Here is an 18,177-nt window from a genome sequence, read left to right on the forward strand (position 1 = left end):
GTTTGATTTCACTGAAGCCGTAGAGGATGCTTTGCAAAAATATAGACAGCTAATATTGTATATTTTTATGAGAGAAAGGCATATTTTTTGCATGAATTAAAAAGTGTGCTAATCCATATTCCACTTGTTTAATTGAATGTCTGAATACAGAGTAATTATTAACATACCATGAAAAATCTCTGTAAACTGTCACAGTAAGTTACAGATGACTTCCAAGTTTCTGTCGTCTTACAGGCATAGAGTAGGAAACTACTCTACTGTGTGTGCATGTGTCTCTGTGTGAGGTGGTGGTGGGTTTAACCATTTAATTAAATTTCTGGAAAAAAAAATGTCATTTTGGTACTCTTGAACTTTTTTTTTAGAGGATGGGGTAGGAAACAGAACTCACACATTTAGAGAAATTTAGTTCTCTAATTTTTCTGTGGTTCTCATAATACACAAAAGCATGTCCTGAATGAGCGTGGCATACCAAGAAGCCTATAAATGGGACTGGAATGTTATAGCTCTGTGTGTGTATGAGACAGAGAAAGCAATGTGAGAGAGCATGCTTTTCTGAATAGCGTGTTCAGAAATGCACTGTGAGGCATGTTAGCTGTCTCTTTCTGAAGACATTTAGTAAGGATCCAGCTGAGACTGGGGATGGAAGAAGAGGAATGGTAGTTGGTTTTATAAACTAGATAGCATTTTCTTCCCTCATGGTGAGAAGGGAGCTACTCATCTAATGATGAGCTTGCGGATAATAGTAGTGAAAGAATAATACCCAAACTTTTATTATTATTTTGTATCCTGATCCTTAAGATACAAACCAATTCTTAAACTTGAATCAAACATAAAACTGTCAAATAGGAAACAACTAGAAACTATAATACAGATGGCAACTACATCTTCATGACACATTTTAAAAATTAAGAATAAATGAAAATATTGTAGTGGTATTAATAAAAACTTGCCATCTAAAGTGCTCAAACTGAGGTCATCCTCATAAATCTCTTCCAACCTGTTTTCCTGAGCTGTGAACAATACATGCCCTCTGAAGCTTTGTGCACATACCTAAAGAGATGTTATGACTGAAAAAGAGAAAATACTCTCCTTGACCACAGTTTTGCCATATATAAGCAGGATCTGAACCTCTTCTTCCCCATTCTCCCATGTTTGATGGTTCCACATATATTGTGTGCAACAATTGGGAAGCATTCAAACAGGCTTCTGGCTAGAATGATCTCCTTAAAAATCTCTGTCAGAACTTGAGAAACTACTAAAACAGAATCCATGTAGCGATGCCAATCTCCCTTCAGCCTCCCAGCCTTTTGTTTGAACACAGTGGGGGAAACAATCAAAAAGCACACCCCTGGATTTAGGGGAATTGTTAAGAGTGAACAAAAAGCCTGACATCTGCTAATTTGTATTTGAGCTCTCAGTATCCCTTAAGTCTCTGGTGATACCTGATTACAAGGAGGAAGTTTTAATCCACATCAGATAGGCACGTAACCTGTTCTGGTGTCATCAGCTTTCTAATGTTGGTTCCTTGAGGTGACAAGCCAGATGTTAAGTGGATGTTTCTCAATGTCAGTGCTGCAAGTTGGTATACCTCGTTTGCTCTTGTGACCTGCTTTGTGCACTTAACAGTTTGCATGCATAACCCTTTCTATGTGTGTTTCAAAACGTATTTTTTTGGTCCCTTAGTAATAGATGGTTGTGCTATTTGTTTGGTCTTCCCCTTTCCTTTCTGAGAGCACAGCTTGTAAAACATGAGTAGAGATGGACAGAGAACAAGGTAACTTTTGAGTCATGCCTTAAGTAAAGGAAAACAAAAGATCAAGCTGTGACTCATCACTTCAAGTTTAAGGAGTAAGAGAACTTGTTCTCTACTGGTGACTAGTTAATTCTTCTAAGTCCTGCAAAGGGTAGGTCTGTTCACTGACTCCCACAATCAAAAAGATGCTCAAGCTGCTCACAGCAACTTCTTAAATTAAGAGTTTTCATGTATTGCATAGGACTTAGGGGAAAAGTCCTCTTTTATAAACTACGTGACAGGTTTTATTGAAGACAAAATCCAGCTTGCTATACTTTAATTTTGATTATATTTAAATACATAGTTAAATTTAATCAAAGTTCTTTCATTTATCTTAATTTGCAAAAATGTGGTGACACAACTTAGGAAATTTCTCCTGACATCTTTCTCAAAGAAAACCGGATTTCTTTTTTTCAGCACTAATTGTAAGATACATGAATGCTGTGCTTCCCCCTTAACTCATATCAGTCTTTGAGAGAAACATGCATATTTTATTTTGCTTGGTTTGCATGGCATTTATACATTGTACCGAGGAAAACTAAATCCTAACTCCTTCTCTCTTTTTCTTATTTCTTCTTTATGCTAAGAGGATTATGCTGGTAAGTTGCCTGGTTTGTATACAATGTTATAAAAATGGTAATACTAACATACATTTTTGTTCTTTGCCTCAGGCTTAGACTTGCGTATAGTAACATTGTGGCTGTAGGGAGAAATAAGTTTAAAATAAAATCAAGGGATTTTGGATGTGATTTTTGAGAACTAGTAATAGATATGGCTTCAGTCTAGCAAGCTACATGAGCAAATACCATATGCATATGATCATCTGGACAGAATTCAGGGGAACTCCTCATCCATGTGAAGTTTTGTGTCTGCTTTAATCCTTTGCTTGATTAAGACCATAAAGGTTTTTCCTCTCCGAATTCATGTAGTGCCTGAGCAAAATTTTATAATATTGCAGCTCCTTCTGTCAGGAAATGGTCAGCCATGCATATGTGAGCTTCTTGGTGCCATTCCTTACAGAAAAAAGCTCAGTTTGTGAAAATCACCATATACACTGGCATTGGTTTCAGTCTTCTGACAGTCTTGGGGACACCAGAGCCTGGATCACCACGGAGATGCAAGCGGTTTTCCTTCCTACAGAAACCTCTTAGGTTGGTGTTATTGTGGACATCGCTCCCAAGAACTAGTGGATATCTTAACCTGTTAGCGATATTTGACATGCCGAACAACAGCATTGTTAGCAAACCATTTTGAAAAGGATGGTCATTGAAAGAGCTCTCCAGAAAAGCCCTATAACCAGATACTTCAGTAATGAGTGTCACTTCAGGCAAGTGAATTCTTGTGAAGGTTAATGCTTTGCTACTGTTTTTTCCCCTCAGTGGCTTAGTGTCAACCACAAAAGAAAAGAACAAAGGTACAACAGCCAGCTTTTATAAAAGGAAATACATTTGCTGATGGAAACAGACATAGAGCTACTCTGTTCCCCTAATGCTGTGTTGAACCACAGTGCAGAAATACTATCTGGTCCTGTGAGTTTAGTTGGTTATTTTTACTTTCTTCTCCTTAAAATATATAAAGTGCAGTGTGTTGTTTGCAGTGTTCGTTCCAGAAGCTCTGGATGGCTCTGGTGCACAGCAAGTCTCTAGAGGCAGTATTAGCAGAGCAGGTGCAGGGCGAGCAGCGCAAGCTTGGGGCTGGTTTCTGCTGTTAAAACTGCCCTGTAAAGGGCAGCTGTTCTGTTTTCCATGCCTGCTCACTGCTTGCCTATTCTGCCAGGCCTTTGTGTCCTTGACACTGCACTGAGATCGCTTACCATGGTTGCACAGAAGCCCTGAAGGAGCTGCAACATGGGAACTACCAAGTAGCCAAGATTCAAGCAGTCAGTCGATACCAGAAAGCTCCACATATCTACTGTGCCCTGGGATGCTTCTCTAGAAGTAAATGCTATATCAAGTGAAATGTTTCTGTCATGAAGGTGTAAGATACTGTTTGGGATCTTTTGCCAAAAAACGACAAGAAGCAAATTGGAAATTGCTTTGGAGGCATAAGCATGTTCAGTGAAATGTTCTTCCTCTGTGTGCGCTTCAGCAGTTCTTCATTTTTGTGTTGAAAGGGGAAGTCTGAGCCTGTTGCCAGTGAAGCTGTTGTGGTGTCCCTGGCTTAGTGATCACCTTGCCAGCACAGTTAATGTCATAGCGGAGTGTGTCTATGTGAACTCCTCATACTTGTTTCCAGGTTAAAGAGACAAACCTGAAATAAATGTTTGCTGTTTTTTTTTTTTTTTTTTTTTTTTTCTTTTTTTCCTGCAATGAGCCCTTTGACTCCACCTACTCTCTTAGTGAAATCAGGTCAGTGGAAACTATTTCTAGCTAGTGTGTGCCAGACTTCTCCATGGGATTACCTAAGGTCAAGCAGAGTCTGCTTGGTAAACGTCTTCTCTCATAAGCACTGAAGGTTGCTTGGTGCAGAAGCCTGTCTGTGATATGGGGAGGATCCCCGCAGCAGGCCATGAACTTATGCAGACATCCTGAGTTCCCCTGGCCTGTGCTGCTGGGCAAATTTTGATGGGACAAGTCATGTTTGAAAATGACATTAACTGGCATGTTTCTGTTTGGAAGGTTTACTCAGGGGAGCAAAACCTTCTGTCTTTATTCAGCATTCTCTGTAACAAACTGTTGCATCTTTGTTTTATTTTGTTATTTTTCAATGCATTTTAATTTAGGTGGAACCAGGCATTTTTTACTTATTGAAATAAATTATTTCATATTAATAAATGTTTTCATGCTAATAATTTATTTAAAGAAATTCACTAAAACTTATTTCATGAAGTAAATTGTCTTTACTATTTCATATTAAATGCTTGGGACAGTTTAAAAAAAATAATTAAAAGTTGTCCAATATGTTTTGTGTGTAGGTGGCACAATGCAGCTACAACTTGTCATGGAAGGGGGGTTGTAACTAAATGGTCTCGAAGGTCCCTTCCAACTCAAACCGTTTTGTGATTCTATGAGATGTTCTGTCCTGGGAGTACATCTTTGTGCTTCATCTGTAAACACAAGTCTAGATTTTCTTTTTTAATTCAATCTAATAGTTTGTCCCACTCTCAATAATCTGCCCATCTCTCTCAGAATTTGGGAGAAAGAAAAGATTATTCGAAGTTTTGTAGTTCTGCAAACTCCCTTTCTTATCTGTAGCACTTCTAACTTTTTTTCCAGTTGAGTCTAAGGTTTAAAATATTATCGTGTTAGAAACACTTGACTATATGTGATATAATATTAGGGCTACTAAGAGGATGAGAGGGCTGGAGCACCTCTCATACGAGGACAGGCTGAGTGAGCTGGGCCTGTTTAGCCTGGAAAAGAGAAGACTGAGGGGAGACCTCGTCAATGTGTATAAATATCTGAGGGGAAGGTGTTGAGAGGATGGAGCCAGTCTCTTTTCAGTTGTGCCCAGCAACAGGACGAGGCAACGAGCACAAACTGAAGCACAGGAGGTTCCGGCTGAATATGAGGGGGCACTTCTTTACTGTGAGGGTGACAGAGCACTGGAACAGGTTGACCAGAGAGGTTGTGGAGTCTCCTTCTCTGGAGATATTCAAAACCTGCCTGGAACCCAGCCATCCTGCGCAATGTGCTCTAGGTGATCCTGCTCAGCAGGGATGTTGGACCAGACGGTCTTCAGAGGTCCCTTCCAACACTGCCCATTCTGTGATTTTGTGGTTCTATGATTCTGTATTTTACATATTAACTTATTCAGTACTTTATTACTATTTAAAATTAGAGGTTACCATAAAGGCTGAACAGAAATGACAATTCATTATGCTGGTATAGCCAAATTTTAATAATCAAAGTTCATGTGCATATTTAGGAAATGATGTTACTTTTTTTTTTTCCCTAGAATAAATTTTTCTTGTCTGATTTTTAATATTGATTCAAGACTTGTACTGCCATACATTACTGTGTAAATATATAGCAGGGTGTATTTTTTCTTTTATTTTGAAGAAACAAAAGCAAGTTTAGACTTGCTCTGTGTGTGTGTGTGTGTGTGACAAAAGATGCATGAGTCTGCTGGGAGGAATAGAACAGGGTGTGGGTGTGCAGAAGCGGTGGCCCCACACCCCAAGAGGGTGCCAGGAGAAGGGAGAGCTCCAATGCTGCTATTGCCTTGTTGTGCTGTGACCTCTCCTGCAGCCAAGGCTTGGGCTACCAGTGACATCAAGTTGATGGGGGAATGGTAGACAGGTGAGGGGGGGAGGAAAGATGGTCCCTGTTCACCTGAAACCTTGCTCACCTGTTGTGCGAAACATTTGATGATATCTGATGCTGACCTTGTGAAAGATTTAGTGGGTGTCATCCATTGCTCCCATACAGCAGGTTTCCACCTTCCCAAGCAGGGTATAGAATAGATAGGTAGATCTGTAATACGAAGGTGGCAGGAAAGAGAACTAAAGATGCTTCAGATGCATTTTGTGGGTTACCCTCCTACCCGTGGGTCAGTGGTGTCACATATGATGATGTGTCTTCTCTGGCGTTCGGGCTTGTGGGAAGCAGACCGTATGTCCTTTCTGATAAAAGTGCACGTAAGACTCGTCTGTTCTGCCGGGATACAATGTGCTATGAATTAGACTATGAATTCCTAATATAGATAAAAACGACCTCTCTCTTCTCTGTGTTTAGATGTTGTACGGTGGGGGGCCCAATCTGCTAAGACAAGTGTCTAAATTTAGGCACTTAAAGGCATACAGTTTTGGCTCTGAGCCTGAGGTTTAAAGTTATCCACTTCGATGTTAGCATAAAGTGCTTGCGGTAAGACACACGCTACGAATTGAAGTAATTTTAAACAAGTGTTAGTGTTCACCCATAAAGCTAAAGGGTCAAGCACTGACAAAATAAAAAGCTGTTTATTGCATTAGAACTGGTGGTTCACTGAAAGACTCTGTCTCTCCTAAGGATTAAAAAAAAATCAGCTTTTTATAGGCTTAAAGGAGTAGGATTTCTGTATCTTTGAAAGCAAAGCTATAGACTGTCTGAATGGGAAAACCTACCTTGAGAAACAGGATGTGTAAGGTAATGCTGAAAACAGCTTATAAGAAACTTTTCATAAAATGGAAGGATTAATTGGAATAAAAATTAGAATGACTATTTCACGTTATTGGAGCTGTCTGAAAGATGAAGAAAAGTCATTATTGGATTTGGCCATTCTTTAGCTGTAATCAGTGATCTAGGTGACCCAATGAGAGATGCTGCACATACCCTTGTGTTACAGTTGTATTCCAGATCTTTGTATACCAAAGCTTGTTCTGGATTTTATGTGCAAGTGTTTTTACCAACATTTCAAGTGGAGACTATTGAAACCATAAAAATAGTTTCTGATTAAGAAATTGACTGATTTTGCATGTTCTGTGTCTTTGGGCAGAAAATGCAAGTTACCCACATGGAATTACATGTGGACTCTTGAAACAGATTAGCCATATTTAATATTAAAAAAGAGACCATTTCTGAATAAAAAATGTTTTCTTCCAGTATTCTTGTTTACCATGCTCAGCATATTAATTACCTTGAAAATCAATTTGATTTATCGCAGCAGGATAACCAGATTGCAAGCAGTTTATCTTAGCTATTGGGTTTACATTTGATTATAGCGAGTGGGTCAGTTTAGAGAAGAATGATTTAAAATCTCTTGAAAACCTCTGCAGAACATTAATATTTTAGATAGAGATATCATTGAACGTAACTTTTTTTTTTCCTTACCTTGAGAAATTGATGTGGAAAATCCAGTAGTTGAACTAAGAAAAAGCCTTCAACTTTTTTTCCTTCATTGGATCCCAGAAAATACATTATGGTGTTTAAAATAATTAGCTATACAATTTGGAGTGATCATCTACCTCTCTTTAAAAAATTCCCCATAGCAGTGAAAGTCTATAAATAGCAGGCACACAAACTCCTGTTCTAACTTCAGTGTTGAAGACATCATTAGTGTTCAAAGCCGAAACCTCTATATGACTTAGGCTGATAATTTAGGACCAAACTGAGAAACAATCCGTTGTATTAATCCTCAGAGAAAACAAATCTCCTCTGTGGAACTGGTTTTACATGTAATCATCATAAATTACGCTTTTAAAGTAAATATATATCCTTATCACCCTTTACAACTTCAGGGCTGTAGACAGCAGCATCTCTGGGCACCCTGTGCTGGTGTCTACAGCTGCAGAGGGATGGGGAGAGGCAAGGTCAGCAGGTACTTGTCACTCACTTTTCCTGGCATGGGCTCTTCCAAATTACAGGTGCTCAGTGCCGGGTTTGGTGTTTAGGCCTCCAAAAGCTCTATATGGACAGCAATTAGCCGTGGAGGCTTTCCCTGTGAAGGACTGATTAGTTTTCCCCACAGTTTCCCCCTTCTTTCTACTTAGGTACCTCTGAATGCTCCTAGCTGGTCTCTCCTGGGCACTGGCTCCTGCTGCCTTTTTTTCTATTTCTCAGCTGTGGTGGCTCACATTTACCTACAGAGCTAAGAAGCTCTGTAAAGCCAGATACTGGAAATATAAGCAACACAACAGCATATAATAGCTGTTCCTCACTGTGTGTTTGTCCCCAAAGCTGCTGGTGCTGTAGCCTGTAAGCCCAGATAGAGCTAGCTAGTTTTTGGGAAACTCCAGATCCCATGTGCCAAACACTCCCAGTTGGATGGTACATCATGGGCAGGCTGTCCACACAGCAGTCACACAGCCAAAAAGTGGGGGGAAACTGTGCTGTGCTGACAGCTGTTCTGGTATTTGCACTTTATCAACAGGACTATTCACATGTGGAAATACGCAAGTGTATTTGCAGAGTCAACATTTGTTTAGGGCCCTGAGGAGACAGCTGACAGGAGAGTAACAGCAAGGAAAGGCAGTTACATTACAGCGGCATTGCTCTATTCTATTCTAGTGTTGCATCCTACAGATCTTTGCATGGAATGGAGCACAGTGGACTACAGAAGCCTCTATTCCTTAGCAGTGTGATTTCTTCTGAATTACAATTTGCAGTGATGCAGAGTGGTGAGAAATAAAATAAGGCTTTGTGTGTACTTAACAATTAAAAATTCCAGCGCAAGTAACTGTGAGGTTGTTTTGAACCCAGGCAATTGTCTTATGCCTGAGTTCCTCCTTCAGTTTTAATTGGATATTTTCCACTTGTTGCTAACACAGTTACGCCTTTTAAAGGGATAAAGACATTCAGAAAGAAAGTTGAGAATAATTTGTATTACAAGATGTGTAACTGTTGTTTCTGTCTTTGTTACAGTCCACTGATGATAATTACACAGAAGATCACAACACTTGCATGCCAACTACATGACGGTAAGGAAGAGAATTTTTTCGCATGTCCTGAAGACAGCATTTTTATTCCAGAGCATTTTGTGGTTGATTTATACAGAGGATGAGTGTAGTACAGTGAGTTGCTCCAAGTGAAGAGGAAAAAACAAGAAATTCCAAGTTTTGATCAGTTTTCTAGGGTCAAACTGCCCTTGCAGTAGTGAAAATAACTGTTCTCCCCTCTGGGAGCTCTGCTTCCTTGGTGCCCAGTTGGGATTTTATCTAGTACCTGTATTCACTGTTTAGACGTTAAAGTGCAACTCTATTAAGCTTTCTGAATCGGTTCTTGACTCTCAAAAATCAAGAGTTGTATTTGATACATAGGTTCAGCCATTAACGTTAATGTAACAAATCTGTGCTATCATGGTTATATTCAGTTATATGATGCTGCATAAATTGTGAAAGGTGGAATTCAATAGCATTTTCCCAGTGCTGGGAAAAGCACAGTTGCAGACAAAATAATGTTGTCTTCATTCTTGCATTGTGCTGTGACAAAGAGTGTTGTTATTTTCTAGTAAAATGCTTGTGTCTAGTACAGTGCAAAGACTAGAAATGCCAGTTGTCATCAGTACTGTTATTGCTTGTCTGCTGATGGTGCATTGTGAACTTCCAATGCCCAGTGAATTATAAGCTGTGGGTGACTAAATAAGTCACCTGATCTAGAATTGCTGTGATCGAGGATGTAGGTGATGGCCTCATACAAACTGCAGGGTTTGGCATTGTTTTCAAGCCAAGTTTACACGAATGGGTCTGTGTGTTTGTTTCACACTGATGGGCAGCTCAACTCCACCACAACTGCTCTCTCACTCCCCCTCCTCAAAGAAAAAAGGGGAGAAAATACAATGGAAAGGGCTCGAGGACAAGGGCACAGAGATCACTCAACAATTACCATCCCAGGCAAAACACACTCAGCATAGAGAGGTTAATATTTATTGCTTATTACTAACAGACTAAAGCAGTGAGAACTAAAAGCAAACTAAGAATACTTTCCCTCCCATGCACCCTCTTCTACCTCCTGCCCCAGAGCAGTGCAGTGGTATGGAGGCTGCGGTCAGTTCCTGATGCTTTGTCATCTGCTGCTCCTTCGTGGTCACTCTCTGCCCCTGCTCCCTGTGGGGTCCCTCCCCCAGGATACCATCCTTCCTGCACTGAGCCTGCGGTGGCTGCCCACAGGCAGCAGCTCTTCAAGAACTGCTCCCATATGGCTCCATACCATGGGGTCCATCCCCCAGGAGCAAACTGCTCCAGCACGGGTCCCCCACGGGTGGGCGACAGCTGCCCCCAGACCCCTGCTCCTGCGTGGACTCCTCTCCATGGGCTGCAGCTCCGGCCCGGGGCCTGCTCCTGCGGGGGCTCTCCATGGGCCGCAGCCTCCTCCAGGCCAGATCCACCTGCTCCACCGGGGGCTCCTCCACGGGCTGCAGCGTGGAGATCTGCTCCATGTGGGACCCATGGGCTGCAGGGGGACAGCCTGCTCCACCAGGGGCCTCTCCCTGCACAGGCCACAGGGGAACTGCTGCTGCATGCCTGGAGCACCTCTTGCTCTCCTGCTGCACTGACCTTGGGGGCTGCAGGGCTGCTTCTCACTCCTACATCTCCCAGTTGCTTGTTGCCCAGCCATTTTTTTCCCTTTCTTAAATATGTTCTCACAGAGTCCCAACCAGCGTTGCTCCCTGGCTCAGCTCTGGCCAGCAACAGGTCCCTTCTGGAGCTGGCTAGAGCTGGCTCTGATCTGACAAGGGGCAGCTGCTGGGCTCTGCCCTACAGCTTCCCTGCTACCAAACCCTTGTCACATACACCCAATACAGTCTGTTACTTCTAGCTGGCTATAAGCAAGTGCAGCTTGAAGCTCTGCATGGGCTAATTGACCTTGTTAACCTTCACAACAAAATCTCTGGGGCTTCTCTGCCCTTATTATTCAAGCCAGCTAGCTCTGGTATCACTGTGTGCCACAGTGGTGTGCAGCCTACATGTACCCCTAGAATACTGAAGGTAAACGAACAGTCAGAAGGGAAGAGATAGCAGCAGCGGCAGGTGTGTCTTAAAACAGAAATCCTACAGATTAATTATAGTGGAAAAGGCTCATTACATTGTGAATGTCCATACATGGAGCAGTTGTTCAAATGGAGGCAGCTTGCAGTTCAAGCATGGGTGACAAATCTCCATTTGTAAAAATTTAATGCAGCTGCCTTAAATGGAAACAGACAAACAAAATAACCAGCCCTTTAAGTAACTAAGTGCTTAATAGTTTCCCTGGAGCTCATGCCCTTCCCAGTGTTTAGGAACTGAAACAGTGAAGAGAGAATGCATATGAGCAGCTTATAAGCAGTCTTTTCAGAAAATGGGCCATGTGGATGTGCCTTGGTAATTATGGCCAGTGCATCAAGAACAGTAATGTTAAGTGATGCCAAGCCCCTGATCTTGTGAAGATGTATATATATGCATGCTCAGCATCAAGTGATGTGACTCATCCTGTGGTGAGTTTTGCTGAAACCAGTGGGATTTCTCACAGTAAGCACAGCTAAGGCTTCAGAGTGAAGGTTTTAAGATATTTGCTATAAGTGACATCTGTTTACACACTGGCCATCATACAAGACTTTTATATAGTTTTCTTGGGCAGTGACTCTGTGCTCTGCCTCTGGCCCCAAAAGTCACATGAACTCAACAGGAGGTTGCCCTTCCAGACTGGACCTTGTAAAATTGCAGATTATTACTGATATGTGTGTTTTGGTTTGCTCCAGCAGCAGGCAGCCAGGCTGCTAGTTCACACTAGTGAAGCTTCTGTTTCTTGAGAGCCCGTTTCTCTTCCACTGATCCTCCTGCTGTGAAATGCTCCATTTCTCACCAAGGAGCCAGCAGGAGGCTGGAGCTTAAATGAGGCAGCAGCTTCTGGGAACAGAGGTTTTTCCAGCACCAGACCGTTAGCAGAGGCTGCTGGGGGTTGCCAGTTGGTGCCATTGCGAGTTGCATTGTGTGTGTGGGAATACTACGACTACTCCTCCTGAAAGCCTAGCAAGGGGGAGATGAGGTAAGGAACCAGGGTAGAGGGAACGTGAATATACTTGACCTAAAAGTTGGGAATTGAGCTATCTGAAAATTGCCTGTGGCAAAGAGATATTGAAGCCTATGGCTTTAGGAACTTCCTATCTATGGGATGCAAACATAAGGCTTTGGGGGTGGCTTTCAGTGTTCAGCTTTTGAAAAGATCTAATGTGACTTTTCTGTACAGGAATAGGGAGACAAGCTGAGGAACTTACTGCTGAGCAAAATCGGCTTGCTGTAAAGTAAGAATTTAATTCACCCATTGATATATGTTTAATTTCATCTGAAGAAGTTTAGTTTTTGTTGTTTTGTTTGTTTGTTAGTTTGTTGTGTTTATTTTTCCTTTTGCAATGTCAGAGGTAACAGGTGGTCCAACCATGAAAATGTTCCCTGCTTCTTCCCAGTTCATAAAAGGATAAAAGTGTTTCCTGATTTTTCTATTTGCTTGAGGAATTTTGTTTTTGTAATGGTACTGTTAGTGCCCTCCTTGCACAAACTTCTCTGCTCTATTCTCTATTTCTTTGGCCTAGGGCTTCTGCCTCTATCGCCCTGTGCTAGTCAATACCACACTTAAGGTTATGGCAACATCTCACTGACTTAAATGTATCCTCCATGTGCAACAAAAGTGGTCTTTGGTGAAATCAAATTCTTTATATTCTGGCTAAGGTTGTATTGTGCAGACTTTTTGTCTGTTGTCTTCATTTTACCTCTGATATTCTATTTTTCCGCAATAGAATACTCTTCCTCTGCTGGCAAACCACTGCATACCAGAAGTCCATTTTTGTTTGACACATTAAGTACTGCTTTTCTTCACCAAAATTCTCAGTGAAATTTTATTTTTCCTATCTCCCTCCATAACATTAGTACTCCTAGTCCTTCAAGTTATGTGACTAATCTTCTCCTTTTTCAGGGGGAGACAGCATATTAATCACGTGTTCAGGCATCTTTTTTCCTTTCTTGTCTCTTGATACAGATGAATTATTTTTTTCAGAAGAACTAGGACTACTCTCATAACTACTTTTCACCATGAAGTGAATGTTTAGGGCCAAGGAAATTGTTTCTAAGGCAGAAGATAGAGCCCTCAGAAAATCTGCCTATGAGCTTCTAAAAGCAAGCAGAGAACAGTTTCTTGAAAAGCAAAAATCCTGTAGGGAGACTTATATAATTTTTGCTGTGGCCCATATGTTTTTGCCTGTTTTTAAAGCACACAGCAATAATGTTCAACTGCAGTGGGCCCTTGTAGCCATATGATTAATTCTAGTCAAATTCTCACCAAACAGGCTGTTTGTGTTGTTTTTCTTTTTTTTTTTCTTTTACAGTAGATGAGCTCACAATATAGAAGTGTATGCCAATAGCTCAAGTGTTGGTGGCAGACAAATCATAACTGAGGAGTTTTAAATCCCCTTTGGTAATACAGCCTTTTGTCTTCCCTCTGTTCTTGGTCTGTTTTTGTTTCTTACTCATCCTCTGTACATTCCTTCGTGCATTGCTCATGTCTCCCCACCCACCCACGTGCACAATCTAAGCTGAAACTAATGACTTTATTTTTACTCTTATTTTTATCTTACTCTCAAAAGCCCAAATCACCATCACAATTTTACAGAACAGAAAGATGAGCCTTACCCCAAACTGTTTGCTGCATCTTTCTGTGAAACGTTTTCACCAGACAATGTATCATTCAGACGCTAGCATCTACAATGACCAGTGGAGTGAATGCAGAAAATCCTGGCTAAGCTAACTGTTTATTCAAACTAATTCCGCTTCAGAATAAAAGTAGGCAACAGCAGTTGCTTAACTGTTGCTTAATTTTTCTGCTAGAAAACATAGAAATTTATGTTTTAGTCTGAAAGAATTTTAAGTAGGTTTTGGTTTATGCATGTCCATCTGTATCTTGGACAGGAGTGTCCTAAAGCACTGTGCCTCAGTTCCTGTTCTCATCTGGGGGGAGTCCTTATTTACTTTGGTGACTATTAGTACATTAACGGAGAGCACTGTGTATCTCAGTGCTGTGTATAGATACGGCTGTTTTTCTGTCACGTAAATAAAGCAAGCTCAGCACTTTAGAAACTACACTAGCAGTGAGAGGCCTGCACATCTTTCTTTTCTGTCCTACTAATCTGTTGCAATGACAGTGAATCCTCATTTTACATCTAATGGTAAAACTCCCACGGGAACTTGTGGGTTATGCACTTGCAAAATGGAAATAGCAACCAAGATGGACTTTGACTTTCTTCAGATGTCTTTTGATTTATGCATTTTTTTCCCCATACTTCCTTTTCCTGTCCATGATGCAATACACATGATTACTTCCTTTATTTGCACAGAAGGACAGAGTGCCTCTTCATTCTGTTGCTGTGTGTCTCACATCGCACTTCCCATTTTTCAGAAGGCTGAACTGTGCCGGCAGCTGCTTTGAGAAGGGTGGCTGAGAGCTCCTCTCAGGCCTGGCAGTCGGTGTCTCAAAAGCTCCCTGCCCTATAGTTTGCATAACAACACAAAGTATTGCATTGAACAGCTTGGTGAGGCTGGTATTGCTCAGCCTGTGGTCTGCCAGCCGTTACTGGTCCATGACTTAGCAGGCAGGTGTCCAAAACAGCTACCAGCTTCTTGCTGTTGTTACTGCTGGCCTGGCCAAAATGTGCAAGTCAATTTGCTTGAGAGCAGATACTTAGATTTATGACTATTTTTAAACTACAATGCTTTTAGCAATCAGATTTGTTCACCTGTAGTTTGTGCACTTCCACATTGCCCTTGTTCAGACTGCCATCTGCCAGACATCACTGGGATATGTGAGAGGCTGTGATTCATCTTTACCCCCAAAAAAGATATAGTAAGCTCTCATCTGGGGGGGAGGTGGTAGGAGAGAGCTGAGGACTGAAGCAGGCAGTACAACAAAAAGTGTTCACTGAAGCCTTTGCTGTGTTTAACTTTTGTTTGTTTTGTTTTGTTTTGTTGTGTGTGGATGATTTCCCTAGGACAAGACCGTCTTTACTGGAGTATTTAAGCTATCTCCTCAATTTTATGAGCATCATAGCTGGGCCTTGCAGCAATTACAAGGATTATGTAGCCTTCATTGAAGGGAGGCATGTGCACATGAAACTATTAGAAGTGAACTGGAAGCAGAAGGGTTATGACAGACTTCCTGATCCTTCTCCAACTGTAAGTTTTAAACTGACAAAGATTGATTGCAAAGGGCAGGAGAGTACAGCTTTGTACAGGATTCTCATAATTAAAAATGAAGAGGAAAAACCATTTTTGGATTATCTTGCCAGTAAATGTTAGTAGTGGTGGTGGTGGTTTTTTTTTTTTTCCTCTGTGAAGTGGCTGCTGTTTTTATCACAGGGTCAGAGGTGAAGGGGCTGGTGTCTTCCCTTGAATTTCCCAAATGTGTTTGGCTTGCAGAATGGGTCACTGGTCAATGGGTGTCCTTTGTGCAGCAGTGGGAACATTCTGCAGGTTCTAATAACTATCAATTGCAGTTCAGCCCCAGACAGAAGAAGAAAACAGCACATCTGTCAGAAAGAAAAGTCAAATCCTGCCTGCAATGCAGAATACATTGGGAGTACAGGAATCATGACCCATCAGAAACTGTAGTGTGTCCAGGTGCTTTGCCAGAGAATTTCACTCTTTAAAATTACTTGGAGGTCACTTTTCACATACAAGGTTAAGAAGGATAAGTGCAACACCTTTGTTTTATTTTTCAATACTACGTAAGACCTTCTTATAAATTACCTTATTGTAAGACAGGATAACAGTGTGAGAACCAGATTCTTCTCTCTTGTCTTAAAGTGACACTGAATGCATAGCTTTGTGAGTGGGTGCAGTATGTCTTTTCTGAGGTTGAGTATCTGCTGCTACATATCTGATTCCTGTTTGCATACAGTTGCATTTCTACTGACTTCAGTGGTGTTACTTCTGATTTACGTTAGTATTACTGAGGTCAGAATAAGGCCCATCTTGTGTTAGATGCAAGTCTGCAGAGAATATTAAAATTTGCATTGTACCCATTCAAAAATAATCGCACATTAGTTTATTATTGAACATGGAAAAGGTATAAAAAGAGTACTTGGGATCCAGAAGTTCATTGTTGTTTCAATAACGTATTGCACTTTTACTGATCTTCTGAGAATGCATGAGTCAATTTTTACATGGTACCCAAGTGTCAGATTTACCTTTTTAATTATGCCTGTATCAAGGAATGTTTACTCTGGATGCTTATTTGAAATGAAGCTTTTAACTACTGACATGACTGGCAATAATTTTATTATATAAAAAACTAGAGAGCAGTAATAGAAGCAAGCATGGTGTTGCAGATACCCTATATCATGGAAAGGTACACGTGTGTATGCTTTTTTGACAAGTGTTTTTTAGCAAGGCACCTGGATGGCAGCTGAACAATTGTACTGCTGCTGTACCGAATAGCGGAGCTTTTGGCTTCTAGGAGGAGCTCAGTCTTTAGTTCCAGGAGACAACAGTACATATAGGAAAGTTTTCTCCTTTCTATTTTGCTTTTGTTTGTTTGTTTCCTTTGTTTGTTTCCTTTCTCAATTTAGGACCTCCACTAACTGCTGTAGGAGTCTGGTGAAGATCATGGCCAATTTTGACTATAAATTCTCACTTGTACTCAACTATAGTTAGTTCAGTAAACTACATTAGACATAAGGTTGGACTGTGGCCTTTTCTTCGTCACCCCTTCTAAATTATTGTCAACTTTGTCACTGCTAACTTTATTGGTTCTTGAATCACACTATTTTTGTATGCCACGAGCACTGGTATTTTTTGTTCCCTTAAACAAATGCTTCTAATGAATGTTTCACTGTCATTTGTCTTTTTTAGGGAGCAGTGATGTACAAGCTGTGTATCACACTAGTATCTCTTGTTTTATTCTTGACACTTACCAAGAACTTTCCCATGGCATATATTATTGATAATGAATTTCTTGATAAAACACCCTTCTTATCAAGACTTGGTTACCTGTACGTTGTTACACAGGCAGCAAAACCAAAGTATTACTTTGCGTGGACGTTAGGTAAGTCTGGCTGCATCAGTTATTTTTGTGAGTAACAAATCGGTTCATAAGTGGGGAGGGGGTTTGGGAGGGCTGAACTAGTGGGAAATAAATGAAATAAAATAGTCCCTAGACCTGTAGTTAATCCAGAAGATATACACGTTCCTGTAGGCGGTGTATGTAGACAAGTATGTTATGATGTACAGACCTCTCTCTTGTTATGAGACATCTTTAGCACATGCATCTGTATTAGAAAGCTGTGGTTCTTGTGGAGAGCTAAAATTAGGCTTTGCCTCAGAGGCACTCTGTGGTCCTGTGCATGGGCTAGCCTTGAGCGACCAAGAGAGAGGACTGGAGAACCACAGGGCACGTGGGCAATGAAGAAGGCTATGGTCAGGACCCAAGAACCTCTGCAAGGAAAAGGAGAAGAGACAGAAGGGAGTTCATTAGAAAGAGAAGAAAAAAAAAATTTGGCTTCGATATTGGAATCCAGCTAGACTGGTGGTCAGAATAATCTTTTTCTATTTTGCCTACTTCATTTTAGAAGTCACCATTCCTGTCTATGTGTGAGGAGTTAAATCCTTCTAGCCTAGGTTGAAAATTGAGTGACTGATTTTTTTTTTTTTTTTGTGGGTAGTACAAGACTTTGCATGTAGGGAGATCCTACAGTGATATATACACCCAAAACTGAGAAGGGTGTCATTGGGATGGGATGGAAAGAACCAGGAAAATTTGTTGTGAGGCTGTAATTGAACTGCTGGGAGTAAATCAAGATGGATCAAGAAAAGAACATTAAGGACTGGCATCTGTAGGATGGGAAAGGCTTTGGGATAAAGAATTGTTTGCTCAGAAAGTTTTTTTTTTTTTTGTTTGTTTGTTTTTTTTGAGGGATCCAATATTAATTTGTCACTTACAAGTTTACCAGTGTCATAGTTAACTAAAAGACCATTATCAAAGAGATTATCTGTTTGGATTTGTGACAGG

At 40.9% G+C, this 18,177-nt stretch overlaps 1 protein-coding gene across 3 annotated transcripts in view; it reads left to right on the top strand.

Moving 5' to 3' along the window:
• Positions 1-18,177, top strand: part of MBOAT1 (membrane bound O-acyltransferase domain containing 1) — a 56,909-nt gene that overhangs the window by 26,689 nt on the left and 12,043 nt on the right. For all 3 annotated transcript variants that reach the window (XM_040548103.1, XM_040548102.1, XM_040548104.1), the window contains 4 exons: positions 9,073-9,128; positions 12,373-12,427; positions 15,161-15,344; positions 17,022-17,214. In XM_040548103.1, coding sequence (XP_040404037.1) covers positions 9,073-9,128; positions 12,373-12,427; positions 15,161-15,344; positions 17,022-17,214 — 488 coding nt within the window. The remainder of the gene's footprint in view (positions 1-9,072; positions 9,129-12,372; positions 12,428-15,160; positions 15,345-17,021; positions 17,215-18,177) is intronic.

The sequence above is a fragment of the Cygnus olor genome, chromosome 2, assembly GCF_009769625.2.
Source record: "Cygnus olor isolate bCygOlo1 chromosome 2, bCygOlo1.pri.v2, whole genome shotgun sequence".
Classification (NCBI taxonomy): domain Eukaryota; kingdom Metazoa; phylum Chordata; class Aves; order Anseriformes; family Anatidae; genus Cygnus; species Cygnus olor.